General features: G+C 43.9%; 11 protein-coding genes across 11 annotated transcripts; 5 read left to right on the forward strand and 6 right to left on the reverse strand.

The window, feature by feature from the left end:
• Positions 1-769: 769 nt before the first annotated feature.
• On the forward strand, positions 770-1,570 carry O0I10_012309 (uncharacterized protein; the record flags this gene model as incomplete). Its single annotated transcript, XM_058492242.1, has 5 exons — positions 770-785; positions 844-1,012; positions 1,071-1,250; positions 1,308-1,376; positions 1,429-1,570. 5 exons carry the CDS (start codon positions 770-772, stop codon positions 1,568-1,570), a joined length of 576 nt encoding a protein of 191 aa, XP_058336992.1.
• Positions 1,571-3,594: 2,024 nt separating this feature from the next.
• Positions 3,595-4,855, forward strand: O0I10_012310 (uncharacterized protein; the record flags this gene model as incomplete). The annotated part of the gene is made up of 4 exons (XM_058492243.1): positions 3,595-3,658; positions 3,726-3,747; positions 3,820-3,936; positions 3,997-4,855. The coding sequence occupies 4 exons, from the start codon at positions 3,595-3,597 to the stop codon at positions 4,853-4,855; spliced, it is 1,062 nt and encodes a 353-aa protein (XP_058336993.1).
• A 528-nt stretch (positions 4,856-5,383) lies between these two features.
• Positions 5,384-7,579, forward strand: O0I10_012311 (uncharacterized protein; the record flags this gene model as incomplete). Its single annotated transcript, XM_058492244.1, has 13 exons — positions 5,384-5,444; positions 5,504-5,604; positions 5,662-5,697; positions 5,754-5,858; positions 5,929-5,976; positions 6,041-6,096; positions 6,164-6,281; positions 6,337-6,515; positions 6,578-6,660; positions 6,721-6,752; positions 6,813-7,329; positions 7,386-7,460; positions 7,527-7,579. The coding sequence occupies 13 exons, from the start codon at positions 5,384-5,386 to the stop codon at positions 7,577-7,579; spliced, it is 1,464 nt and encodes a 487-aa protein (XP_058336994.1).
• A 124-nt stretch (positions 7,580-7,703) lies between these two features.
• O0I10_012312 (adenylosuccinate lyase) lies at positions 7,704-9,322 on the reverse strand (the record flags this gene model as incomplete). Its single annotated transcript, XM_058492245.1, has 4 exons — positions 7,704-7,847; positions 7,905-8,567; positions 8,623-8,927; positions 8,992-9,322. The coding sequence occupies 4 exons, from the start codon at positions 9,320-9,322 to the stop codon at positions 7,704-7,706; spliced, it is 1,443 nt and encodes a 480-aa protein (XP_058336995.1).
• Positions 9,323-9,475: 153 nt separating this feature from the next.
• O0I10_012313 (uncharacterized protein) lies at positions 9,476-9,932 on the reverse strand (the record flags this gene model as incomplete). Its single annotated transcript, XM_058492246.1, has 3 exons — positions 9,476-9,572; positions 9,641-9,793; positions 9,850-9,932. The coding sequence occupies 3 exons, from the start codon at positions 9,930-9,932 to the stop codon at positions 9,476-9,478; spliced, it is 333 nt and encodes a 110-aa protein (XP_058336996.1).
• An 858-nt stretch (positions 9,933-10,790) lies between these two features.
• Positions 10,791-11,672, reverse strand: O0I10_012314 (uncharacterized protein; the record flags this gene model as incomplete). Its single annotated transcript, XM_058492247.1, has 4 exons — positions 10,791-11,139; positions 11,198-11,274; positions 11,337-11,510; positions 11,583-11,672. 4 exons carry the CDS (start codon positions 11,670-11,672, stop codon positions 10,791-10,793), a joined length of 690 nt encoding a protein of 229 aa, XP_058336997.1.
• Positions 11,673-12,057: 385 nt separating this feature from the next.
• O0I10_012315 (uncharacterized protein) lies at positions 12,058-15,672 on the reverse strand (the record flags this gene model as incomplete). The annotated part of the gene is made up of 6 exons (XM_058492248.1): positions 12,058-12,961; positions 13,026-13,088; positions 13,146-13,388; positions 13,445-13,931; positions 14,372-14,790; positions 14,987-15,672. The coding sequence occupies 6 exons, from the start codon at positions 15,670-15,672 to the stop codon at positions 12,058-12,060; spliced, it is 2,802 nt and encodes a 933-aa protein (XP_058336998.1).
• A 709-nt stretch (positions 15,673-16,381) lies between these two features.
• O0I10_012316 (uncharacterized protein) lies at positions 16,382-17,996 on the forward strand (the record flags this gene model as incomplete). The annotated part of the gene is made up of 2 exons (XM_058492249.1): positions 16,382-16,939; positions 16,995-17,996. 2 exons carry the CDS (start codon positions 16,382-16,384, stop codon positions 17,994-17,996), a joined length of 1,560 nt encoding a protein of 519 aa, XP_058336999.1.
• A 224-nt stretch (positions 17,997-18,220) lies between these two features.
• Positions 18,221-19,352, reverse strand: O0I10_012317 (chlorophyll synthesis pathway protein BchC; the record flags this gene model as incomplete). The annotated part of the gene is made up of 2 exons (XM_058492250.1): positions 18,221-19,010; positions 19,066-19,352. 2 exons carry the CDS (start codon positions 19,350-19,352, stop codon positions 18,221-18,223), a joined length of 1,077 nt encoding a protein of 358 aa, XP_058337000.1.
• A 305-nt stretch (positions 19,353-19,657) lies between these two features.
• On the reverse strand, positions 19,658-22,774 carry O0I10_012318 (uncharacterized protein; the record flags this gene model as incomplete). Its single annotated transcript, XM_058492251.1, has 16 exons — positions 19,658-19,724; positions 19,795-19,878; positions 19,944-19,995; positions 20,055-20,425; positions 20,494-20,898; positions 20,964-21,076; positions 21,143-21,216; positions 21,313-21,443; positions 21,539-21,613; positions 21,673-21,737; positions 21,788-21,918; positions 21,980-22,139; positions 22,199-22,409; positions 22,470-22,564; positions 22,619-22,687; positions 22,742-22,774. The coding sequence occupies 16 exons, from the start codon at positions 22,772-22,774 to the stop codon at positions 19,658-19,660; spliced, it is 2,136 nt and encodes a 711-aa protein (XP_058337001.1).
• Positions 22,775-23,139: 365 nt separating this feature from the next.
• O0I10_012319 (uncharacterized protein) lies at positions 23,140-27,958 on the forward strand (the record flags this gene model as incomplete). The annotated part of the gene is made up of 19 exons (XM_058492252.1): positions 23,140-23,248; positions 23,315-23,702; positions 23,771-24,059; positions 24,123-24,236; positions 24,303-24,407; positions 24,459-24,525; positions 24,584-24,656; positions 24,720-24,986; positions 25,048-25,184; positions 25,247-25,380; positions 25,439-25,676; positions 25,738-25,839; positions 25,901-26,040; positions 26,101-26,190; positions 26,247-26,888; positions 26,953-27,275; positions 27,335-27,586; positions 27,660-27,876; positions 27,938-27,958. 19 exons carry the CDS (start codon positions 23,140-23,142, stop codon positions 27,956-27,958), a joined length of 3,708 nt encoding a protein of 1,235 aa, XP_058337002.1.
• Positions 27,959-27,964: the final 6 nt, after the last annotated feature.

Genomic DNA, 27,964 nt, shown 5'->3' on the forward strand with positions numbered 1-27,964 from the left:
GTATCTTCCGTATTGCCGTGAGACATCATGTCAGCCAAAAAGTCTTAACTGCAATTGGGATGGCCATATACCTTCTTTCATCATTGAAATGCTCAACTTTACATTCTACCACGTGTCACCATTTAATAGATTTCTCTCATGCATACTCACGAAGCATCTTATTCCAATGCCTCATCGTGGAGGTGATGGATTGCAACTTGTAACATTATTGGGCAGACGAGCGGTATCTGTAAAACTTGGCTAGAGGGAGTAAGGCATCATTTGATTGGGTATCAAATAGGTTAGGTTCAGCGGGTTACTCGTTGTTGCCAGTACAACAATTAGATGCACATTTTACCTTACTCGATTGCGTATTAGCTACTGGAACAACCTTTGCATCAAGCATGGTTGGTAACCATCAACGTACTTTATGTGTCACCTTGGAAAACAGCTAATAGCGATCCACGTGATAGTTAAGATTTCGAGCGCACGTCGTATGAATCAGCTTTCGTCCTTGAGCGTTGATCCATTACGTAGCTAAGAACCGCTATCGAGATATAGGCTACCTTGCCAAATAGTTGAGCCAATTGGTTTGATAATAGGACATCCATGCCCATTTTTATTATAATATGAAGCTATAGCTACCGATTACCAATACAAGCAAAAGGCACTTGCGTGTCATTGTGTACTATTTCAGGCACGTGCGTGTCACTTTGGATTGCGTATGCATAAAGAGTGTCCGTCAAGTGAATCAAGCGAGTGGAGGAGTCATCTTTTTTTTTTTCTAATCATGGCCAGCTATTTTGGTAGGTGCCTCTTTGTTGGATTTGTACACACTCTTTTATGCCAACTCTTTTCTTGCAGAGGACCTAAACATTGCAGTCAACAACAATCGATCCAATCGTGAGACTCGTAATGTGGACCTTGACGACTTCATGACACCTACTCCATTACGTGGCAACGGTGACCACGGCAACAGTCGTCGTCATGTCGATCCCGCACACAACTTGCAGCAATTGTTACAAACGGCAAAGTAAGGGAACCTTCTTTATCCATTAAAGAGAGTATAGGTACTTATGGGATGTTGGAAGTTTTCTGAGTCAGTTTAGAGAGCAAATGCAAGCAGTGGGCAACCATGATCAAGAGCAGTTTTTGGATAACTTGGTATCCCAATTATTGGAAGAATCTCAAAGCCAAGCAAAGGGCCCGCCTCCTGCATCCGAACGCTTTATTCGATCCCTCCCTGGCATCAAGGCACATCAATTGGATAGGTAAAGAAAAAGTGGTCTGATGGCATCAAAGTCGATCATAACAATGGATCTATATAGTGAAGAGACATGCATCATTTGCAAGGATAATCTAAAGACATCCGACCAACCAGTGACTAAGATGCCATGGTAAATACACGACACCTTTTCAATCTATGTGGATGACTGATGATGGGTTTAGTGGCCATTTTTTCGATCGAGAATGTTTGGTGCCTTGGTTGCAATTACACAATACATGCCCATTATGCCGATTCGAGGTGGAAACGGAAGAAAAAGTCAAGCAGGAAGAAGAAGAAGAGGCTAGAGATATGATGTATGGTTAATCTACAACGTAACAGCACATGAATAAAAATGCATACTCCCTTGGCGTTTTTCAAGCTTCTCCCCTTGTCGATGGATGTTGATTAGCCCAAGGATGATGCAGCAGCTTCCTACTACTGCTTGTTGCATCCTGCATTTGCCAAGCTTATATAGCACTAATGCAAGTACATGTTGCAGCTTATGCATCCTCAAAAACGTTTCCAATGAATCGTGTGGTTTCTTTTGGTTGGAATGAAATGACCCCCTTATCATGACGCTTCGCAGTAGCGGGATTATAACTGGTGGAACGGTGCTGCATATATCAAACAACTATGCTTCTTATTTGTTACAGCCACAAGAAGGGCAATTTTCCCTTGAGGATGACACACACAGAGTGGCAACAACAACAACATGATGCAGTAAGCCAACATCAGCAACAAAATCAGCTGATCCTAACACAACACAAATGCTGGCAAACACATCATGTTGTTGTAGGATCAACGAATGAGGCAAAATGGAAGGATGAGGCTTGAGATCTTGTTGTGGGACGACGCATTCAGTAATTGGCATTTGCTTTGTTTACCATCAGCTGGTGTGAGTATTATAAATCACGGGTGCATATGCATGTTAGGATGTGGTGTGTGTATGTGTATGTTGATCGCCACTGCAACAAACATCATTTTGATCATTTTCAAAAAGTAATTTGATGATGATTATGCATAAAGAGTGACAAGTTACTTTTAATCTATCCCGACTCCTTCCGAATGGGACGTACATGCAATCTGCGGTGGGCTCTACAATGTGGATGATGTCTTAACAATAGCATCAACGACCACCTGACCCTCTTTCTGATAATAAGAATACGGCCAATGAGGCATTGTTGTAGTGGTATGGTATTTATTTGTAGAGATGACAAATGAGCATGAGGCACACACGACTCATACATAACAACATAAACACAACAAAAGTCATCATTGTTGGTGATTTGGTGATGGCTGCAGGTCCATACCTTTTGCTTTTTAATTTACGTATGTGTGTTATTCCATGGAATGTTGTTGTTGCTGCTGACGTGTATCATAGTAAACGTGATACCCTGCTCCTGTCAGTGGCGGTAGTAGTAGTAGTAATGTCATTCTCACGACGATCATCCTCGCGTCTTTTCATTCTCATGGCACGCTATTAATGGCATCACAATCAAGGCTCACGATGATGTGGTCCATGTTGAATGTGATAGAATGCGTGTTATGTGTCAAGGTATAAACAAGAGATAAACAGAGAAGTGCGGCATACATAAATAAAAATTGCAATCCGGCCCAAATTACACAGGGATCACTTGTATAGTGACATTCAAGAGTGGCTTTGGGGGAGAGAGAGAGAGAGTGTGTGTGAATAGGTGTGCTACGGGGACGGCTAACGGCAAAGGGTGTGTGTGTAAAAAAAAGGGTGTTATCGGGTTTTGGGGGGTGGGAGGCGAGGAATCCAAACAACCATATTTCATCGTTTCTCTCTCTCTCTAAAGAAAACATGAAAGGGGGGCCAAGGGGGTATTGTGATTTCCATTTCTACCCCATTATCATGATCCCCTTCTACATGGATTGTGCACACACACACACACACCACGTCCATGTGCACACACACTTTTAACCGGAAACGCAAGGGGGTTTGAGTGTAGAGTATGCGCATAATCATCTACCATGAAAGAAGGAGTGTTTCCCGCCAAAATGAACAATGTTGGAGATAGAGAGAAAAGCAAAAGAATGAAAGACAAGTAAGATTCTTGTGTCGAATCCATGCCATATATGATAATGCATGATTGTGCTTGTGCCTATGAAAAACTTGCTCTGTTTGTGTATGCTGCTGCTGCTGCTGCTGCTTTTGCTGCAGGGCACGAGAGTGAGAGAGCGCGAGAGAGATCATTTACCACTTGTCACTTGAGTATTTATAACCACATCAGTGATAAAATGGATAGATGAAAAAATTTACTTCCCTTTTTATTGCACTCTTTCTTTCACTGCCTCTTTTCATTTTTCTTTCTTTCTTTATCACAATGACTGTACCTCTTGAACCCGCTTCCTCTGCACGTATTTTTGCGTGTACCCAGTGTCCAAAGAGTAAGCATCATTCTCTTGTTCATTATCTTTTTCATCTTACTAACGAAGCCATCATCATGATCTTTAGTGTTTGCAACACGGTCCAATCTGTAAGTGTATATAACCCTACTCCTACTACTCCCAAGGTGGCGGCGATTGACGACTCTTTTTCATTATTTTAGCAAGCGTCACATGGAGAATCCCAACATTCACAACATACCTTATGTCCGCAGTCGTGATCAAAAGCGATGGAAGGGGCATGCAAAAAAAGTGGTGTCAAAAGAAGAGACCACAGAAAGGTAAGGAATCCTATTATTGCCACCATCCATATTCAGATTCTCACGCTTGTATGTATGAAGGATGCGCAAGTGGCGTGCAGAAAATCGAGAAAAGAATCGGCAAAACGATCTTCGATGTCGTGTCTATCGTCTTGCACGTCAAAAGTTTGGAGAGCATGATTCAGCTGAAAAGCAACAATTTGTACGTGACGAAATTGCTCGCCGGCTAGGACGTCGCATGATGTTGGAGCAAAGAGCTGAAACTCCCGATGCTGCCAGTACTACTACTACCACCACCACCACCACCACCACCATTTCTTGTCAGGAACAACAACAACAGCATTATCATCATCATCATCAACCTCAACTTGTACTTCCACGTCGTGGACGTCGCATGCATCATCATTACCATCACCAACACGCAAGCGATCTACCATTCTATAGTGCTCCTCAACAAAAGATTGAACTACCTTCCATTGATCTACAACGTCCATCCTTTTATCGTGCCTCCTCGTCTTTGGATTCACCCACGTCACCTACTATGCCGCATTTATCCCCTAGTTGGCGTAGTGAACGCCGTGTGAGTAGTGCCAGCACAGCAAGCAGCATTGCTAGTAATGATTCCTACAAGGCACCATCACCCACTAGCACCACCACAACCACCACCGATGATGATGAGGAATGGCTTTCACAAAACATGTCTACGGATACTTTACCATCAATGCATTCACTCTTGTCGTTTACACCCAACGCCACATATTCCGAACATCCTGCAGCAGCTGCAACAACGCCTACTACTACTACTACAAGTGCTTCCATGGATCATCATCCTCATCAACCCATGCCAGCAGTACGCTATGTTGAACAAACAAGGATTTTGGATGAATTCGTTGGTGTTGTTCTTAATTATGCTGAACAGCCTCATTGCACCAAGCCATGAGCAAGTGTACACTATTTTAAGCACATTTCTCTTTTATTGTTCTTTCTTTGTTATCTACATGCTTCTTATTACTAGGCAACCATGATCGCTCTCTCTCTCTCTCCCCTATATGGGGTCATCACATACTATACACACTTTTTTTTCTTTCAATTGCACATATCCTTCTTCCCAGCTTTATTCAGCACCTCACCACACATCTTTCCCCCATCTCATACGAACGTAGAAGATTGTAATAATCACGATGAAAAGTTCCCATCCATTGATTAAATACCTGTCATATGGCAGCTTATACTCAAATTGTTTACTTTGGTATGCAAGTTGTAATGTGGACTATCTATGAGTGTTTCTTTTGGCTGCTGCATTGACAGCTTGACATGTATGGAGGAGCGAGGAGGAGAAGGAAAACACCGTCCACCAATGGATTCGTGGTTGCGCTGTTGCTGCGAGCGGCGGCATATTAGTTAATGACGCGGCATCCTTTGTGGACCACCAACTCCTTCCCCCCTTTTCTTTACTTCTACTACAACCATGCCCATTGTCAACGTAAACGTCAAATGGAGTGGCAAAAAGTTTGAAAACTTGGAGCTTGGTAAGTTGACTTGGCGATGCGATGCAAGCTTCTTGTTGTTGACCTTGTGGCGAGAATAGACACCGATGAAAGCCCCGAGGTATTCAAGACGCAGATCTACTCTCAAACAGGTGTTCCTCCTGAACGACAAAAGATCATGATCAAGGGCGGCATGCTCAAAGTAAGGGAATGGACGAGAGAGGAACTTGGCGCGTTGCTAATGACGAGTTGCTCTTAGGAAACGACTGATCTTAACAAGTTGGGCTTGAAGGACGTAAGTTGCTATTGTATGATCCAGTCAAGGAAACGAGGGTATTGACGTGCTTGAAGGGTCATACGTTTATGATGATGGGTACCGCTGGTGAATTGCCCAAACCCCCAGAGAAGCCTACGCAGTTCTTGGAAGATATGACAGATGCTCAAGTCGCTGAAGCGGTAAGGATGAATGATGATGGGCGGGTTCGATACACGCGTTTTGTGGGTGACTCATTTATACATTGTATAGCTTGAGATTCCTGCTGGTTTGGAGAATCTTGGCAACACATGTTACATGGTATGTATAGGATCTTTATGTATGTGTGTGTGTACCTGTACTTTTCTCTCACTCTTATCATTAGAATTCAACGCTTCAATGTCTTCGCGCCATGCCTGAACTTCAAGCTGATTTGAATAGGTAGGTGGTATAGCTGGAGATGTGCTACTGGATATATTGTATTCATTATGGGTGATATATGCTATAGCTACCAAGGCAGCATTTCTGGTGTGGATAACCGTGGCAACCTTACAGCCAGTTTGCGTGATCTCTTTAAGGAATTGAACAAGGCCGGTGATGGATTCCCACCCCTCGTGTTTTGGCAGGTAAATGACAACAAGAATTAAAGGGTTAGGGCCCGTGTTGATAATTGGATATTAGATGTTGCGTCAAGTATTCCCTCAATTCTCGCAAACGGGTCAAGGTGGTATCCCCATGCAACAAGATGCTGAAGAATGCTGGAGCGAGATGGTTTCTGTACTCAAGGCCAAGCTTCCCCAGGACGAGAAAACCGGTCAAAACTTTATCGAGCAGTACATGACAGGTCAAATGACATCAGAGTAAGTAGGGGTAGTAGTAGTAGCGTATAAATCATGCATCGCTGACTCGAATGTATATATAGGCTCAAATGCGTTGAGGCACCGGAAGAGGAGAAGGTAGTAACCAGTGAACCTTTTTCCAAATTGGGTTGTCATATCTCTGGAAGTAAGTGTGTGGCACCAATCTCACCAAAAGTAAACGATATTGATTTCTTTTCCTATGTAGCAACCAATTACATGGTCAATGGTATCAAAGAAGTGAGTATGAAAAAGGATCATCTTGTTGAGAGCAAGGGGCACTGACACGGGATTTTGTAGTCGCTTACGGAAGAGATTGAAAAGAATTCGGCTACATTGGATCGTACTGCCAAATACGAGCGTGTGTCTCGTGTGAGTCGCTTGCCACAATATTTGCCTGTGCAATTCATTCGATTCTTTTGGAAGCCTGAGCAACGTATTCGAGCCAAGATTTTACGCAAAGTGAAATTCCCTCTTCAATTTGACGCTACTGAATTGTGCACACCCGAATTACAATCCAAGTACAGCAAAGCCAGGTCCAAGCTCAAGGATATTGAGGATAAGAGGGAAGCCAAACGTCGTGAAGAGAAACGCCGCAAGATTGATATGGAGACGGGTGCATCATCATCGTCAGCATCACCTTCAGCTATGGACACAGATGAAGAAAAAGTGGATTGGTCCCAATTCATTGATCCAGAGCTCCTCAAAGACGTCGGTGGCAATCCTACTGGACAATACGAGTTGTGTGCTGTCTTGACGCACGTGGGTCGATCTGCTGATTCAGGTCACTACATTGCATGGGTTAAAAAGGCTGAAAGTAAGTGTGTGGATGCAAACAAGAAAAGGGGGCAGTATCTCTAATCCATGGCATAGATGAATGGCACAAGTTTGATGATGACAAGGTCTCAGTAGTCAAGGACGCTGACATTGAACGTTTGGATGGTGGAGGTAAGGAAGAGAGTTATGGAAGCAGGTGTATATGAAAGGGGATTAACCATCATCATGGGATAATAGGTGATTGGCATACCGCCTACATTGTGTTATATAGAGCAAAACGCTTGGAGTAATTGCGCCTTTTCATGCATACACGTTTATAAATTTCAACAAAAATGCATTTATTTTAAACAACATGAGATGAATGGTGGTGTTGGTGGTGAGGAAGAGAGAGAGAATGCGTTGATATCTACTGATTTAAACAGAGAGTTCAGCCTTGGTACGTTCCTTGAGAACATCGCTATAGGGAGCAAGAGCTGGCTCAACATGCTTGGTGATAAAGTTGTCAACTTGCTCAGGAGCACGACCAATGAAGGTGGAAGGATCCAAAAGCTTGGGAAGCTATATAGATAGTAGTTAGTAGGTACGTTAATGACCATGGTAGTAGTATAGACATACCTCATCCCAGATAGGCTTAAAGTATTCGGTCTTCTTGATACGTTCAATGAGATCGTTTTCGCCACCTTCCATTTTGACAACGTGGGCAGCTTCGTGCGACAAGACACGGATTTGTTCGTGGCATTCTTGACGATCACCACCCTTCTTGACCATAGCCATGATGATGTTTTCAGTAGCCATGAAAGGCAACTCTTGCTTGATGCGGCGTTCAATGACCTTGGGATAGACCACCATGCCTTCGCAAATGTTTTGAAGCAAAGTCAACAAGATATCAGTGGTGAGGAAAGCTTCAGGAAGCGAAATACGACGAATGGCACTATCATCGAGAGTACGTTCGAGCCATTGGACAGCGCTGGTTTGAAGAGCATCGTTGACAAGCATCATCAAGTGACGAGAAAGAGAGCAAGCACGTTCCGAACGCATAGGGTTACGCTTGTAAGCCATAGCCGAGCTGCCGATTTGATCCTTTTCAAAGGGCTCCTCAATTTCCTTCAAGTTGGCCAAGAGACGGATATCAGTGGCCATCTTGTGAGCAGTAGCACCGAAGCCAGACAAAGGATGAAGGACATCAATGTCGATCTTGCGGGAATAGGTTTGACCACAGACGGGATAGGCTTCCTTGAAACCAGAGAGCTCGGTCACAAGTTGATCCAATTGCTCGATCTAAAAAGCATGTCAATGAAAGACACCATAAGGATATGTATATGTATATGTATACCTTGTCATGATCACCATTGAAAAGAGCCATAAAAGAAGCTTGAGTACCAGTGGTACCCTTGACACCGCGGAGTTTGAGATCGTTACGAGCACGTTCAAAGTTACGCAAATCCCACAAGAGTTCTTGGATCCACAATGTGGCACGCTTGCCAACAGTGACAAGTTGAGCAGGTTGGAAATGAGTGAAGCCAAGGGTAGGCAAGTCGCGATAGGCCTTTGCAAATTGACTCAAGATATCAATCACGTGCACCAACTTTCTGATGACAATGTCATATGCATCGCGTAAAATGATCAAATCACCATTGTCTAACAAATACACCAATATAAATCATCCCATTCTTTTGTGTGTATGTGTGTCATTGTGTCCTACCAGTGACATAGCAAGAAGTAGCACCCAAGTGAATGATACCAGCTGCAGCAGGAGCCACTTGACCAAAGGCGTGGACGTGAGCCATAACGTCGTGACGACGCTTCTTTTCTTCGGCAGCAGCAACTTCATAGTCAATGTTGTCAATGTTGGCGCGCATTTCCTCAATGGCCTTGTCGGTAATGTCGGTGAGACCGAGGCGTTGTTCAGCGATAGCAAGGTTGAGCCAAAGTTTACGCCAAGTAGAGTAACGCTTGTCTTCGGAGAAGTTGTAAGCCATCTCCTTGGAGGCATAACGCGAAGTCAACGGCGACTGATACTTATCGTGCGACATGGTTGTTAAAGAAGAAGAGAAAGTGAAAGGGAATGAATGCGGGGATGATGGCGCTCCCAATCCAATGGAGCGGATGAACTGACATAAAAAACAAGATCTTCGTGGCTTGGATCTACTGCTCGCCTCGGGTGTCAATTGCATGATTTTATTCTCTCAATCATCTTCTTCGGGTACAATAGGTGGAGGGTATCTCTGCTTCACTTTTTCCATCTCATTAGGATACTTTAGCTCTAATTGATGCTTGATCTTTCTATAGAAAATGATATGTGTCCCATTAACACTCATCTACATGTAAACACCCATCCTTTGCTTTCATACCTTAACTTTTTAAACACGCTATCCATATCACGTTTCATCTCTTTCAACATGGCCGTATGCGTCTCAAAGTGCTTGTTAATGTTCTGGTACCGTGCTTTGCTAAAGTCATTGAATGCTTGCAACTGCTGCTGTGTGCTCTGGCACGTCTTTAAACTATCGTTCAACACACGTTATATCTCTATATGCGTTCCTTGACTATCTATAACTACCATTGCGTTTGTTCATGCTCTATGCGATCCAAGTCATCTTGATTGCGAGCGTTCATGAGCTCCTGTGCGATGGCGGCGGACATTGGGTTACAAATGGTGGTGGCGGTGGAAAGCAACAGCAGCTGTAACACAAATCAAAAGCATGATGACCTGCCTACTAGAGTAGTTCCTGCATTTATCTCTCACCCTCAAAGTGTGCAACATGGATCCATTGTACAACTGGGAGCCTCCCGCAAAAAGCGTTTCCATGGTCACGTGTAGCCTAGCAACCATTGTCAGGGAGAATAAAGTGGCAAATCGATTAACTCTATAACATTGAGCTGATGAGGCCATGCTGTGCCAATCCACCTTAAAACTACTATATCCGAATAATGGATCTACATACTGCATGCATTGGTTTTGTAGAAAATTACAATAATAACGCCTAACTGATGGATTACGCCCGAATTGCGAATATCGACGACGACGTGCGTTGTATTTGTTGAGCGGCGGGTTCATCATCATTGAAGGAATGATCAGATGGGCTGCTTTTTGTTTATTTGTTTGTATCTCGTTGCACTTGCCAACACGTCTAATGATTTTGAAAGGAAAAAAAGAAGCAAAGCAAAATGCGCGGCATATGCATGCGTGGTTTGTTTTGCGTGCAACCACGACACGACGACGCGGCGATGATCGAGCTTTATCTCTCTCTGCACGAGCAGATGGTTGTTTTTGATTGGGTTGCTCCCCTTCTCATCACATGCTGCTACTGTACTTTTGGTCCTCATCATATGCTGACGACGACCGCATAACATAATAATAATCGTCGTTGTTTGTTGTGATGATCTTGATCCTCCATCATGCCCTCAGGAGAGAAAAAAATGATATTCACACACACGGCAAAACGTAATACTATGGTACATGAAATAACTCTAATACAAATCTACGACGACTACTACACTTTAGACGTTGTAATGCCTTGCAATGATATCCACCATGATTTCTAAACGTTCCAAATCTTGTTGCGTGGCACCATGATGTAGTGCTCCATATCGATGTCCCTTTAATTGTGCAGGCACGTCTTGTAACATCAATCCAGCCACCATGATCAAGCTTGTTTCCTTGGCAGAAATCACGCTTGATTCAGCCAAAACGGGTCCATAGAGCTGATGAATGGCTGCTTGTCCAAGATCCGGATACGCCGTGTACATGTTTTCTTGGACCTTTTTTGAATGACGCTCATAGATCGTATCAAACAAATGTTGACCACGTTCACGCTGCTTGATAATATCGTTCCATGATGATTCGGTTCTATATGAGATCATGAGGATTTGTGATACTCTTTGTAAAATGTCACTCACACGCTTACCTAATCGGCGTTGACGGCATTTTGGATAGCACTTGGGTTGATACGCCTGTATTGAGAGCTTGAAGAGAATTGATGATCTATCCATCCGTTTCCTATGTTAATCGGCAAAAGAGATCACAATCACTGAACCCCTCCTTACCTTTGGGTATCCAATAATCACAAAGGACTTGAAAATGCCTTCACGCATCCGAAGTAGCACCTTGCTCTTTTCGGTGTCTTGTTTATCCTTGTCATCCGCATACACCGTCTTTTCCACTGCTTCATATACTTGAGGGATATCCTGAGACCGGTTCAACGATGTCATGACAACTGCCTATACACATGGACGACCCCCATGCCTGATCAGTGATCTGGACTCAAGCAATGAGCCACATGAGAAACTTACCGCAAGGACATACCATATCTGGTTGGTGATAGAGCCATTGGATGGTGTATAAAGTGCTTGTATCTTGGCCAAAGGTTTAGCTAGTGACATGATTTGAAATAAAGAAAAGAAGAGGTCTAATGAAAGAGGAACACGTTTGAAATGCGTTATATATATATATATACATTATAGTCGGAGCCCATTGTCATTATCAAGCGACGACGCAAAAGTGTAACCATGACCACGTAGTAAACGATCATACGCTATGCTGTATCCAGCAATGTCCATCCGTCATTTGCTCACATTGTATCTATATCATGACAATTGCCCTTGCATAATTCAATTACGAACTTGGGGCTATGGGTAAACTCAGCACTTTGCTGGCGAATGAATTTGTTCGAATGCAACGGATATTGAGTAACCATCATTTCTCGGCAAGAGAAAAGTTGTGTACGTAAGTTAGACGAGTGTGTGAGAGTGCATGATGTGTTTATTCTTATGCTCTTTGAAGATCTTCTTCTTTGAAAGGGTAAAAGCCTACACCAAGGCCACCATCAGGACCGGAGGGGGACAAATCTTGCATATTCATAATACTTTCGCTCTTGCCACTGATCCATTCTTTGAGACCAATTTGTTCATCTTGTTGTCCTGAGCCATGTTCCAATGATCCAAGGAAATCCTCAGCTGACCAAGGTCGTGTTAAGCCTTCGGTAAAGCGTTCAAGGGATCGATCCCATACAACGTCTCTTTGCAACATGTAAGCCAAACCATCAATGCGCTTGAACATGGTTTGAGGATTGGATACATGCGTATTAATGTCACGTAATGTATCCTGGTACATTTTGACAAATTGAGGAATGGCTTTGATACGTTCCCACAAGAAGGAATGTGTCTTGCGACCTGCCGTAAATTCTGGCCACTCGCCTGTCATGAGGTTACGCTGATCTTCTTCGAGCCCATTGCCAAAGGTATAATCGAAATCCATGGGGATGGTTATATATTGGCCGGTGGTTGGATGATGATACATGGCGTAATTGTTGCCTGAGTATTGCACAGCGTCCCAATTGCCGCCAATCCACTCCAAAGCCATTTGTCGGATAAATTGCTTGGCATCAATGTAAGGCTTCCATTGTTCAAGTAACATGGCTTCATTCTCTGGAGCATCCTCGGGATCATAGCTGTCAATAAATTGCATGAATTCAATCAAAGGCTGCATGGCTGCTTCTTTTTGCTCGGCTGTTTTCGCCTTTTTGACCTTGTACACCTTGTCGTCATAAGCCTCAGCAGTATCACCAATAAAACCAAGGTTGGCAGCATAGGCACCTTTGCCTGCATCTCCTTGAATAAGATCACCCAAAGTAACATTGCTTTCACCTTGATGAATGGTTTCCTTGATAAAGCTACATAGTAGATTCATATTGGTATCCATGTCGTCGTGTGTGTTGCCATGTTTTTAAAACTCACCTTGTGGATCCACTATCATCCACTAACAAAAAGAGACCAGCTGGGCGATTATTGATATACATGCTATTGGCTTGTCATGAGATGATATGCATACCAATCAATGGGATGGGCTCAACTTACCGAGCATAGACACCACGTGCAGCCAAAATGCCAGTGGACTTTAGCAAATCATTGTAAAGCATCTCACGCATCATTGTGGGATCGGTTGCTTCCGATCTTAGCTTGAAGGACCAACGTCTATAAAGACCCTCAGGTGCACTCTTGTGTGGGATCTTGATCTTGTATGGCACCTTTGCCCAACGTCTGCTTGAATGGCCACCCACCTTGAGCTCCACATTTTGGAATTGCTGTACGTTATTATAGCTACAACATCATGTGAGTAAAAAATGAGACCCTGGGTGTTGGGATTTGTCCCTTACGATATGTAGGTCATGGTACCATTCACCTTGGCGGATTTTTTGTCATATTTGTTTTCATGCATACTCTGCGTTTGCTCTTCATCGACATTAAAATGCAGCGTGATGATGGTCCCATCTTCATATAGCGGAGATGCAGCAGGGTCTTTTGGTTCAAACTTGTATAGTTGTGGAAGCTCTGGCAGATCCAATTTGTTCCATGGTCGGCCATAGGTCTCGTAAAAGGTGCTGTTGGCATGTTCTATAGCAGGTCTTTCGAATGGCTCAAAATGGATGATGCTATTGTCATTTTTATCCAAAATGACATAGCGATAGGTGCTGGAGGATGGACCAATGCCGGTATACAGCATGGGGACTGTAGGATCGGGTGCCAAACCATATACCTCCTGACCCACAGCTACACCTACAATTTCCGATTCACGATCCGGTGTATTGATCACAACTTGATATGTAACGGGATGGGGTGCGGAAGTATCCGGTGATGCATACACTAATGCAATTGCATACGAAAAAAGCGGATGGCAAGGTTAAATGAAAAAAGAAACCTTCCGCTAAACTGGTAAAATAAAGGGGGTGGGAGGGGAAGGGAAAGGGATGGCGGCGGTAATAATGTTCTTCCAGTCATGCTTACCTAACGCGGATGCAAGTAGCAGGAATAGAATCAAAAACCGCATCAACTAATGTAAAGGCGAAAAAAAAGTCATCGAACCATGTAGATGCATGAACATTCTTCTTTTTATTATCACTCGGCTGATTTTTTCTCAATGGATGCCATCAGCACCAAACATACAACAACAACGCAGTAGCTACATACACGGAAATGAATACTCAGAGTGGGGGTTATTATGATCGGTCCACTTTTAAATAGTAATAGATATGTGTTGGTATAATTTCATCATCATCATTTGCTATCGTCGTAATACATTTTACAAGGCACTTGGGTCAAATCTCCAGTTTTTATCTCTAATGCAGTGAGCTTGCCGCCATAGACGCATCCTGTGTCGACACCAAAAGTGTAGTTTTTCAGCTCCAGACCACGTGAGGCTGCATGACCATAATAGACCTTCCGATATGGGCTTGTTGCAGTGGATTGAGCAGCGTCTTTGCTCGTATTGTTGCCTTGTACCGAATTCCAAACATCGCTCCATGGGACTTCACCCTCTGATGATTTCTTGACGGGATCACCTGTGGCGGTCAATGATCGCATGTTCATGATAAAAAAAGGCTCTTGCTTGTCTAATGGCCGGTTAGGATGCACGCCTGCATGCACAAATAAACTTTCGATGGCTGGCACAGCAAGGATCATGGGACAACTTGCCAAATAGCTATAATCGTCATCGGTCATGTTGCTATCGTTCATGCAAAAGAAAACAAAAGTTATATATAAATATTTTACATGTATAATAAAACAGCAGCAGTAGTAGCAGCGGTATGCACGATGCTATGTACGCATGACTTTTTATATTGCGCCTCACGTTGTTGTCGAATGCATCATCGCCAAAGTACTACTACTACTACTACTAGCAAGCAATAAAGAGGACATACCTTGCAATGGCAATGTGATGGTTGTCGTTTGCTAATGGATCATGTACAGCACCTTCCGGGATATTCGCATCACCTGTACCACCAAAGCTAGCACCCTGCCGATGATACGTGGCTAAGCGTACGACTTTATCGTCATGGTTGCCACGAACACACCAAGCTCTTAGTTGCTTTGCGCGTCGAATGACACCTATACTATCAGGGCCTTTGTCCACAAGATCACCTGCCAAAATCAAACGATCACCACGGTCGTAATCGTATTTGAGTTTTTCCACAAGGGCATTGAGTTCTGGAAGGGAGCCATGAACATCGCCAACAACGAAAATACGGCTCTTGTTATTAGGTTCGAAACGTGGATCGTCATGAATGACTTTCATCGCTGTGAGATTGGCAAATTGAGATAATGCATGAAAATCGCCAATGTTTTCAATGCTGATGGTAGGATCGTCGCTGTCGGCGGGATGATCTTGCAATTGTACTGGTTTCATGCTGTTTGTTCTTGAAAGAACAACACCTAGCACCGTACCCACAACAGCTGCTACTAGGATGATACCCAAGGCAATCCAAAGCCAAAAGATCTTTCGTGGCACCGAAGGTAAGATACCCGAAGAAGACTTTGCCGGGGTAACAGGGGCTGCTGCTGCTTCCAGGTTTGCAGAATCACGCATTGCTTGTGGTTGATCAGCCATCTCAATGTCGTCTTGATGATGATATAGAAAAGAAAAAGAGATGCGAGAGAAAGAAAAAGTGGCTAAGATGGAATGGATTGTCCCTTTATCTATGCTCAAAAGCCACGGAGTTAATATGTGTATGTTTGGTTTCCATCATGTCGTGGATGCGACAGAAACAACAGCAGGGACTCTTTGGCAAGTGACACAGCAGCGACAACAACAAAAACAAGAGTGGCTGCATGTCCTGCTTGTCCCACAGCAAATACCGCTTTTGTTTATTGATAGTGATTGGCATCGTGCATTATTATATGATAACCCAACACCCACTCACGTGCCTTCCTATGAGATCATGTCGTGTTGTTTCAGTCGCCGGGTAACCGCATCACCGCGCCGCCACACACATCATCATCCTGTCAATCATCATCATCACCCCCCCACAGTGAGTGCGTGTGTGTGTGCGTGTGTGTGTAACAGCTACACAATGGGCGCTACTAGCATTGTATGTGTAACAAGGGTAGACTTCATTGTGCGCTAATACATCAAAGACAAAGAAACCATCAAGCTAAGTATTTGGGATATTGCAACCCATTTTATACAGCATTTCAGTGGCGATTGGTTATGTTTCTAATTCAAAGGGTCGTTTCTAAAGCCCTTGTGTCTGTGTGCCTTTCTTTTTTTCTTTTCCTTTGCCTTTGTTCTTTGTATAGTTTACACAAAAAGACGATCCATGCCACGCTTTCGAAGTTTCTCGCTTAATAACTCTCCGTCAACACCACCAGCATCTTCAACATCACCCGCAGCAGCATCTTCTGGTCCATCGTCACCAGCTCTTCTTAGTCGTGGTTTCAGAAGCATAAGACGAGCTCGACGACGTTCTCTTTCTGTACCCTCTTCACCAGCATCACAACAACAACAAGACCAACAACAGCAACAACAGCATGATTGTCCACCTCCTCCTCCTTCGCAACTACAAACACAACCCAATGCCATAATGTCTTCTGCCAACTCGTCTTCTAATTCCCTCCCAGCTTCCGATCCTCCCAATCGCACTCAGAGTCGTGGCAGCAACAACGGTAGCAATGGGACAAACATTCGTATGGTGCCCAACTTGGGGATTGGCAGTCGTTGCTTTGTCTTTGATATCATTGAACGTACGATTCCACCTGGTGTCGTTTTCAAAATTGGCCGATACAGCGATCGAAACATTGCCGATGATCGACTTTCGTTCAAGAGCAAAGTTGTAAGCCGTAACCATGCTGAACTTTGGACTGAAGAAGATAACAAGGTAAGAAGAGTGGAAGGGGGAGCAACCTCAAGTATTAAGATGTGTGTGGGTATAGGTCTATCTAAGGGATGTGGGTTCTTCAAGTGGTACATTCGTGAATAGAGCCCGACTCTCGCCTGCTGGTGTGCCCAGTGCTCCTCAGGAAATCAAGGATGGTGATTTGGTTCAATTGGGTGTGGATTATCAAGGTGGTATTGAGACCATGTTTCGTGCTGTGCGTATGCGCGTGGAACTGAATCGTGAACCACCCACCGTATCTCAGCCGTTCAGTCGTGCCGCATTCCAACAATTGCGACAACATTTAATAACAACCGTTGGCCCAACACCACAAGAGCAGCAGCAACCATCACGTGATGAAGACGCAAAGGATTTGAGACAAGGGATTGAGAATACGGCAACAGCTACAACGGGACAAGGATCACCTCTTGCACCAGCAGCACCACCAACGGGGGATCAAATCCAAGAATGCTGTATATGTCTCTATGCCATTGCTCCTTTGCAAGCATTGTTTATTTCACCCTGCTCCCACATTTTCCATTTCAAGTGCTTACGACCACTTTTATTTCAAAACTATCCTGGTTTCTCATGTCCTATATGCCGCAGCTATTCTGATCTTGAAGCAAGTGTCGCCATCGAAGTACGAGATTTGGTGGAGATTATGGGTGAAAATCAAGACAAGGAGAAACATGACCATGACCAAGGTGATCATACCGATGATGATGATGACGATGTTCATCCAAGTGATATTGGTGGTGAAGAACTTCATCCAACGACGACCAATGTTGAGCCTGAACCATCACACGAAGAAGAAGAAGAAGACAACAACAACCATCATCACCATCATGGTGTTCCCGTTCCATCATCCACCACCACCACTACGGATCATACCACTGCTACCAATAACAACAACAACAACAACAACAACAACTCAACCAGATCAACGGCGGCACATGTGCTGAGTAGTGCTGCTCGTGGGGCTGCAGAATTATCATCGACATTGGTAGCAACACCTCCCAATCTTGATGCCGTCATGTCAGCAGGAACATCACCATTATAAGATTTCATGTTGTAGCACATAGACTAAAAGAAAAAAAGAGCCGACCTCCCTCCATTCGCATTAGAACCGATACCATTACTGCACCTTGTTGACAAAAAGGATACATAATTAGAATAAACATATTCTATTTCTGTTTATCATTTGCGTAAAAGGCAATTGCATTGTTGGTGGCTATGTATGTATTACTGCTGCTGCGCCTACTATGTACTCCTCCTTTTTTTTCTTTATTCATTGATAATTTGAACCTTGATAGCTCCTGTGGAATAATCGGCTGCAGTCTCAAAGGCTTTGACTGCATCCATGAATGCATATTGGTGTGTGATCAAATGTTTGACATCCAATTTGCCACTAGCCATAAGGGCAATAGCACGTGGGTACGTGTGATGGTAACGGAAAAGCCCCTTGATATCCACTTCACGCATGGCAAAATTGTTGACGGGTAGTGTTTGATCATTCTTGCCTACGCCCACAAGACAACAGGTGCCTGCATCCTTGGTAGCCATGATGGCAGCTCGAAAAGAGGATTCAATCCCTGTGCACTCGAGCGAATAATCCACACCCGCACCTCCTTCTTGATCAACAAGGGCACGAATATCACGAGCAATGTCGACATCGGTTAAACGTGGGTTGACTTGATATGTATAATCGGCACCCATTCTTTCAGCATAGGCAAGGCGACTTGGTTGTACATCAGTGACAATGATCGGACTTACGCCAATGGCTCTTGCTACTGCAAGGACCATTAATCCGATAGGACCACATCCAGTAATCAACAAGGATCGACCAAATGAAACACCTACACGCTCGATAGCTGATATGGCAACACTCAAAGGTTCCAAGAGGGCACCTTCTTGATATGAAATCGAGTCCGGGATCTTGTGTAGCCAACGAGCAGGATGGCAAATGTATTGTGCCAATAGCCCATCATCCGGTGGGGTCGACTTGAATACGACATCAGGACATAAATGATAACGACCTTGCATACATTGATCACATCGAGAACATGGAATGCCTCTAATCATACAAGTATAAGTCAATGGGTTCTCTTTTTTTGAATACTAGTACGTACGCTTCAATGGCTACACGATCTCCTACGTTTAAATCGGTAACGCCAGGACCCACAGCAGTGACCACACCCGCGCTTTCGTGTCCCAGCAATAAAGGCTCCGTCATTGAAAAGATACCAATGCTACCATGTTTCCATAGATGTACATCAGAACCACAAATACCCGTCGCCATCACTTTGACTTGAGCTTCACCAGCTTTTGGAGTAGGTACGGGAATCTCAACGACTTGAAGATCATTCGGCTTATTCAATAGCACGCCATAATTCGATTGTTGTTGACTTTCGGCCATGATTTAAAAAATAAGTATCTTTGAAAGAAAGAAAAGAAACGAGTAGAAAAGAAGGGTTGTGCTCTCTCTTATTTCAAGTTGTCATGAATCCAGATATTCTCACACGCTCATCCACCCCACATGGACAACCATCCGTGAATGCATATATACTTGATACATACACGCACGTCTTGGGCCGTAATGATTTAACCAATGACATCCCCAACATTCTTACGCTCCAAATAGGGTAAATCCCCTTCATCCTTCTGATCCAATCAGTTGTTTTATTATTCTATATGAAAACATAGTCAGATGACATTCCTTGATCATGCTTCTGATTTTTCAGCCTTCTTGGGCTCGGGTGTAACACCGTAGATCCGTTGACAAAGTAACCTAAATTCCCCACATGTCTCCAGTTAACCACTTGACCTCTATCCATGGTAATGTAATCCATGATACATACCTTTTATCTACCTTGTTGATCAGCAGATTCACGGATGACTTGCCTTTCCAAATGGGCATCGACATGGAAAGTGTGGTCTTCAATCTATAATCCTCGTTGTCAAAATCTTGTTCATCATTGAATAAGAGTCCACCACCACTACTACTTACGGCTTATCAAAGGCTTGAGCCAAATCAATACGTAGAATACATCCACCGGAAGCTACACGTATGTCTTCGTTAATAAAATACCTCCCACCCTTTAAATAGGATAACTCTTACCCAGCTTGTCCATTTTCTTTTGTGTCTCAGGATCAAATGTCTCGATCTTTGGCATATGCTCCAAAAGCAACACGCGTAGGTCCTTGTCAGTGATATCCACTATCCTTCGCTCGGTCGTAAAGTATTTCTCAATCAAAGGCAAACCATCTGTTGTCAATCGGAAGGGTGACTCGATCTCGTCTTGAAGGGATCCTTGTCGTGAAAAGAGACGCAAACCGGTGTTGACGATATGCAAGCGGTCCTTGTCAGGTGATTCAAGAACCATCTTGACAGGCTTGGAAACAAAGTACAAGTTGCGATTCTTGGCCACATCTTCACTTCGCAAGATATATTGGTCCCGAGGAAATTCGGTGCTGAGATCATAGCATTTGCTAATAACAATATCATGGAATGAGTTTACAGGGGTACTCTCTCAACTTGACAATCATACAACACTTACGCAATTTCATCCACATCAGGATTGTCAGGAGCCATAAGCTCAAAAGGTGCTTCTTGACGTTGACGAACATCCTTACGTTGACGTTTGCTTTCTCTCTTGGGACCAGATCCACTTGCTCTCTTGGCAGGAATGGCTTCTGCATTGTTGTCGTCAGCAGCAGCAGCAGGGGTAGCAGCTTCCTCCTTGGGTGATTCTTGATCCTCTTCCTCTTCCTCCTCTTCCTTTGAAACGGACTTTACAAGGTTCTCTTCCTTGGCTTCAGCAGCTTCAACTTCCTGCTCGTTCACCTGTTGACCATGAGATTTGGCCACCTTTGCCTTGTCAGCAGCCGTCATGGGTTTAACCTTGTCAAACACAGCGACAAAGAAGCCACCTGTATCCTGCTGATGTGGGTAAATTCTCAAACTGTGGTAATGACAGAACATTTAGTATGCATATACCACGTGTTGTTGTTTGTTCCATTGTATTACCATCGTTCCAAATGCAAATCAGCAGCATTGGCAGGCGGGAAAACGGAGGCAGGCAAGTTGCTGTCTGGCACATCGTCAATAGAATCAACAAATTGGCCGTCTTTGGTCATCACCTGTAAGTAGATGCAGTCATGAATAAAATCGATGCAACGTATAAATATCGTTCATAAGAGTAATACCTTCCATGTCGTGAGACCAGGTTTACGACGTAATTCGGGAAGCTCATTTGAAACATCCTTAAGCTCCAATGCACCTATTACAAGATCATGCCTTGTTTACTCACATGCGATCCCATTTTCCCCCACATAAACATTTACTCCGCCACCACCTTCTCCTCCTTCACACATACCTTCTGCAAGACGAAGCACCTCTGCAACCACAGCTTCATTTTCAATAGGGTTGAATGAACATGTTGAATAAACAAGACGTCCACCGAGTTTGGTCAGTTGAGCACCACGCAAAAAGATCTGGACTTGAGTACTACAACATCATGGTGGTGGTGGTGGTGGTGGTGGTGGTGGTGGTGGTGGTGGTGAGCTAATTGGCTATATATGTATATATGCATCATTTCCTACCGGTGCAATCCAAGGCCATTGCTAGGTCTCCAATCGTTCCAGATGCCTTCATTCTTGCGCAAAGTACCATCACCACTATAAATGACCATTAGATTTCGATGACTTTATGATATTTTTTTTGGTTTCCATTTTACCTGCAAGGAACATCACACAATACACGATCGAATTGCCATCCTTCCTTTTCACCCTTTTCGTTCACCTAGCGAAACGTGTTACTAGAATTATGTGGCTCACATGTTTGTCACTTACCACATGGACGGTGGGTAATTGCTGAGCTTTGTGGTTGGTTGCCATGAAACAAGCAGATTGCAAGCGTTTTGATTGGTGAACAAGCATATGGCTACGTCGATAATCAGCATCATTGGCAACCACGAGACCCTCTAATAACATTATAGATTAAACCAGCATGATCTTGGGTGCGTTGCTTCTTTGTAAACTTACTCGGCAATTCATTCAATTGGTCATTGGCATGCACGGCTTCGATGATTTGAGCAGTCTTGGAACCAGGTGCAGCACACATGTCAAGGACCCAGTGATGAGGTTGAATATCCATTAAAAGGGGTGGCACCATACTGACAGCTTCTTGACGGCTCATATTACCCTATCACCACCACCTTGTCAGCCATTTTTGCATATCCACGTACAATTCATATCACTTACGGCTTCGGTCTCAGCAACAATGAACTTTTGAAACTTTGCAAATTCGGCCGACTTGCGAAGCAAGCTACGTGGTACATTCACTTGCCATCCAAGGTGATCAGGATACCAGGACAAAGGTTTTGGTGGCTCGAATACTTGGCCTTCGACTTCGATGGCTTGCATGTTTGGTACAAACATCTCCTCTACAATCTCACGCAGCTGCAACTTGTTGCTACAATACAACATGAATAAGAGAGAGGTCCTAGGCAACCCCATATCTCTCCATGATTACCTTCGACTGCCAGTGATACGGAAAGTGGTGGGAAGAGGCTGTTGCAACGCTTTGTAAAACTCCTCAAACTCTTCTTCAGAAAGCATATTCTGGCTCTATGGAAAGTGTCAATAAAAGTCATCGATCGCGTGTTGATCTAGTCAATCTACCTTGTAGTACGTCTTGAACTTTTCATTGTCCTTGACAGTCTCGCCATAAGGTCTATGAGGAGTGGCTCCCTAAGATCGTCCAATCAGTTCACGGATCACTCATGCAGCGTCAAGTTGTTCTACCTTGGGTTGCGATTTTCGAGATCGGTGCTTCATTGGCGGGTGTAGTGAGAAGAAGCCTGCATAATTGATTGAGCGAAGATTTTTATGCTCCTGCTGCTTGCTGAGAGCTCACTCACATAGGAAATTCTCATGTCACGTGCTTTTATCTCCATCTTGCAATCAGTCATTTATGTTGTCAACAAGTTTCGAATAAAAGAAGCATCATGTATACATATTAAGAAAGAAGGGTGCTACTGCATACGGCTGTGGGTGGGTGAGATGGAGGAGTGTGGACAGCTAGATGGGTCGAATGTACTTTTTCTGATGCCGCTAATGGAGCAAATGAACGCGATTTTCGGCTCGCGTTGTCAACGCGTTTCCTTCTCCTCCGCAGTTCCTGATATCGACGTGTGTGTGCCATGGGAAAGCTCGTACGCCTGGAAGTCGACAATTTCAAATCATACAAGGGCCACCAGGTCATTGGTCCCTTCCACAAGTTCACAAGTGTCATTGGTCCCAATGGATCAGGTAAACAACAATAGTCTAATGGGGGCTAGCTTATCGTTCGTTCCTCTGACACCCAATGTGGCATAGGCAAATCGAATCTTATGGATGCCATCTCGTTTGTTCTCGGTGTCAATTCGCAGCACCTACGATCTCAGAGTTTGAAGGATATGATTTATCGTCCCACAGCTATGCAAACCGATTCACGTGCTATGGCAGCAAGACGAGCCCATGTTGTCCTTGTATACGAGAACGCACGTGGACAAGAGGTCCGTTTCAAGCGTACGGTGCAACACTCTGGTCAATCCGAATATCGCATCAATGATCGCCAGGTCACCTTTGCCGAATACAATACAGCATTGCAAAAGGAAAACATCCTCATCAAGGCCAAGAACTTTTTGGTCTTTCAAGGCGATGTGGAATCCGTAGCCAGTCAAAGCGCCAAGGATCTTACAAAGTTGATCGAACAAATCAGTGGGTAAGGATGGTCGATTGATTCTTTTCTTTGTCGAGTGTTGTGTCACTGACATTTGTCGTTTATGAAAGATCTTGGGAATACAAGGAGGAATATGATCGATTGAAGAAGATTCAGGATCGTGCTATTGAGGACAGCGCTCACGCCTTCAACAAGAAACGTGGTGTCACCAGCGAAGTCAAGCAATACAAGGAGCAAAAGCAGGAGGCTGAAAAGTTTGAGAGTCTTGTGCGTGAACGTCGTCAAGTGGCTGTCAAGTATCTCTTGTGGAAGCTTTATCATATTGAGCAACGATCACAAGAATTGGAAAAGTCAGCAAGCAGTCGAAAGATGGATGCTGATGGTGCGACTGGGGATCAGGTAGATATATATATGAAATGGTGTTATTGGTGATACAAGGTGCTCACAAAGTACATCATCTAGGTGCAATTGGAGGAACAATTCAAGGCGACACGCAAAGAGCAGGCTTTGATTCATCGTGAAAAGACTCGGAGAGAATTACAAATCAAAAAGCTGAAGAAGGAATTGGAAGAGCATGTAAGTAATACAAGGCGATACGTATATCATGGGGATCGAGGGTACTAAGCATGCATATCCATCTAGCGCCCCAATTTGATCAGCATCCAAGAACAAGTCAGCCATATTGAAAAGCGTATTGAGCAAACTAAGCAAAATGGAGACCGTCTCAAGCATGAGCATGACCAACAGGTAAACTTGTGGGATTATGGTCATTGGCGTATATACTTAGTATGGGAACAGGCACAGGAAGTGACAAACCTTGAACAAAGCCTTGGCAAATTGAACAAGTCTTCAGAAGAATACGAAGGTAAATATTGGATTTATGCATGCCCTCTTATAGTGGATTAATATTCGTTCATTATCAGCTTCTCTTCCCGAGAGTGGATTGGTCAAAGGCCCTGTTTTAACCGCTGAGCAAGTGGAGCAATATGAACAACTGTAAGTAGAAAAAGGAGGAACATGGAAAAAAAGGGAACGCCTTCGTTGACAACGTTCGTGTAGTAAGCAACAAGTCAGCATTCGCGCTGTTACCGAAGAGCAACAACTTGAGCAATTGCAGCGTCAACACAAGATGGAGTTGGAAAACGTCAAACGCATCACATCCAAGACCGAGGAATTCCAAATCAGAAAGTCGCAGCTTTTGGAAGATGAGCGTCAAGTGAAAATGGATGGTCAAGCTCTTGTTGACGAGGCTGAGGGATTGGATAAGCAGCTTCAGAGTCGTAAAAAGGATTTGGTTGCATTGGAAGAGGAACGAAAGACAACACAGTAAGTTTACAACAAGGGATGGAGGGCGATCCTTCAAATCATGTATTCATCGCTATGTTAGCCAACGTGAGATCCAGTTGAATGAAAAGCTTCAAGAGACACTCAATCGATTGATGCAAGCCAAGGCAGAGCAACGGGAGTCTGAGAAAGAAACACGATTCAAAGAATGCTTGAATATGATGAAGCAAATCTTCCCAGGTATTACGATGCATGAATCGATCCTCCAAAACTACTTCTCAACCAACACGTATCATTAATAGGCGTTCATGGAAAGCTTGTTGATCTTTGCCGTCCTACTCAAAGAAGATACGATGTTGCTGTTGCTACTGTGCTTGGTCGCAACATGGATTCGATTGTCGTCGAGGATCAGCGAACAGCCATTGAATGTATCCAGGTAAATTGCTATGCTTTTTTTTGTGATTGGGCCTACCTATTAATGATGGTGACATTAGTATATGCGTGATCAACGTGTTGGTACCGCCACCTTCCTTCCACTCAATTGGATTCAAGTGCCTATGATCAATGATCGTTTCAGAAACTATACCCGTGGTGCTCGACTTGCCGTTGACGTGGTGAAGAGTGACAAAAAGTTTGAGACTGTTCTCCAGTATGCCTGTGGTAGCACCATCGTATGTGATACGGTCCAAATCGCAAAGCAAATCTGCTACGAGAAAAATGAGGACGTGAAGGGTAAGCAAAGAAAGACACCTCATCAATGACAACATGTAACTAACTCGCCAACTCTCTATAGCTGTAACTTTGGATGGCACGGTGATTCATCGAAGTGGTCTTATTACGGGTGGTCATAGTACGAATCAGGCCGCAACCCGTTGGCAAGAAAGTGATATCGAAGGTTGGTCTTGTTGCTATGGAATGTATGAGATCAGACAGCTAACAAAGATTTCAATCCATAGGCTTGACCCGTACACGAGATAAGCTTCTTGGTGAATTGAACGACCTCAACAAGCAAAGAAGAATGGGCAGTGCTGAAGAAGCTGCAAAGAATGATTGTGCCGAGCTTGAAGGACAACTCAGTGTACTTCGGGAAGAAATTGTAAGTATTGCCTTTCAACTACAAAATCAATAGGCATCTTATTCACCTATGATGTAAAAGACCACTGCAGAGCAAAAGTTACAGGATGTGCGAAACGAGATGCGTTATGTTGAAGAACAATTAGTCAGCGCCCAAGCACCTTATGATCAGGTATGGCAATCCTTGATGCAAGCCGTGTATATGTTATTAACATGTCATGACATTAGGCCAAGGAGAAATTGGATTCATTAGCAGCATCGATTGAAGAGATGAAATCAGCATTGGCCACTATTGAGGATGAGATCTTTGCCGACTTTTGCAGCCGCATTGGTGTATCCAACATTCGAGAGTACGAATCCATGCGATATGGTATTCCTGAAGAAGTGATCGAGCAACGAGCACAATTCGCAGCTCAGCGTTCCAGATTGGAGACACAGCTATCATTTGAGCGAGGACAGTTATCAGAGCTAGCAGAGCGTCTTTCAAAGCTGGAAACCATGTACAATGAGGATACAAAGACGTTGGCGGATCTACAAACCCAAATTGGCCAAGCTACTGAACGTATGCGACAAATGAATGAGGATCTTGCAACATCCAATGCAGAGTTACAAGAGCAAACAGCTTTGGAGGATGAAAAGCAAGAAGCCGTTGATCAGCTGCGTGCCAAATTGGAAGCCAAGGGTCGAGACGTTCAAAGCTACTTGAAGGAGATGTCCCAAGTGGAGACCGAGATGGAAAAGGTGCATGCTGAACGAGTGGCTATTTTCCGTAAATGCAAATTGGAGGATATTGAATTGCCTCTTTTACGAGGAAGCATGGACGATGTCATCATGGAGGATAACTTGGGCAGTGGCAGCCTTGGTACCAGCGTACGTATTATATATCATCCACCCTATCGGGATGTAATTTTTAACATGATCCCCTCTATTTTAGACACAATCTTCGAGTGCCATGGATGTGGATGATGAGCCACCATCACAACTCTCTATACGCTCCACTGATTGGATGGTTGAAGTCAATTATGATTCGCTTGATGAGGACCTGAAAGAGAATGGCAGCTCTGCTCGTGATGAGGAATTCAAGGATGAGCTTAAGCGTCGAGCTGAGGAGATTGATGAAATGGCCCCCAATATGAAGGCGATTGATCGTTTGGAAGGCGTTGAACAGCGACTAAAGGAAGCAGAGGATCAATTCGATGATGCAAGAAGAGACGCCAAGCGAGCAAAACAAGAATTCAGCAACGTCAAACAAAAACGGTAAAGCTTTCTCCTTTTTTTTATTTTAACAATGACACCACTCATATCCATTTCTTTAGGTATAAGCTATTCTACGATGCTTATAGCCACATTTCAGGAAGGATCGATCGAGTATACAAGGCCCTTACGACAAGCGAGACCTTCCCTCATGGTGGTACAGCTTATCTCAGTCTTGATGATTCGGAGGAGCCTTATCTTGAAGGCATTCGATACCATGCAATGCCTCCCATGAAGAAATTCCGTGATATGGATCAGCTTTCAGGTGGTGAAAAGAGTATTGCCGCTTTAGCTCTATTATTTGCCATTCATAGGTAATGCTGAACTTGGTGCACCAGGAAGGAGAAAGGGACTTTTAAAACTGATCCATTGGGTTTGATCTTTTAGTTACCAACCATCACCCTTTTTCGTCTTGGATGAGGTGGATGCTGCTCTGGACAATACCAATGTTGTCACTGTTGCATCTTACATTAGAGAGCATGCAAGTGAGGACTTCCAGTTCATTGTCATTTCGCTGAAAAACACGCTGTACGAGAAGGCAGAAAGTTTGGTCGGCATTTACCGTGATCAAGACGCTAATTCGAGCAAGACACTTTCATTGATGGTATGTAGTAGCAGCACTCTTATATTGATACAATGGCTAACATGCTTTGTTTCTCTTTTAGCTTGAACCCTACCAAGAGTAAACACAC

The sequence above is a fragment of the Lichtheimia ornata genome (assembly GCF_029851405.1).
Source record: "Lichtheimia ornata isolate CBS 291.66 chromosome Unknown scaffold00120, whole genome shotgun sequence".
In the NCBI taxonomy this organism is placed as follows: Eukaryota; Fungi; Mucoromycota; class Mucoromycetes; order Mucorales; family Lichtheimiaceae; genus Lichtheimia; species Lichtheimia ornata.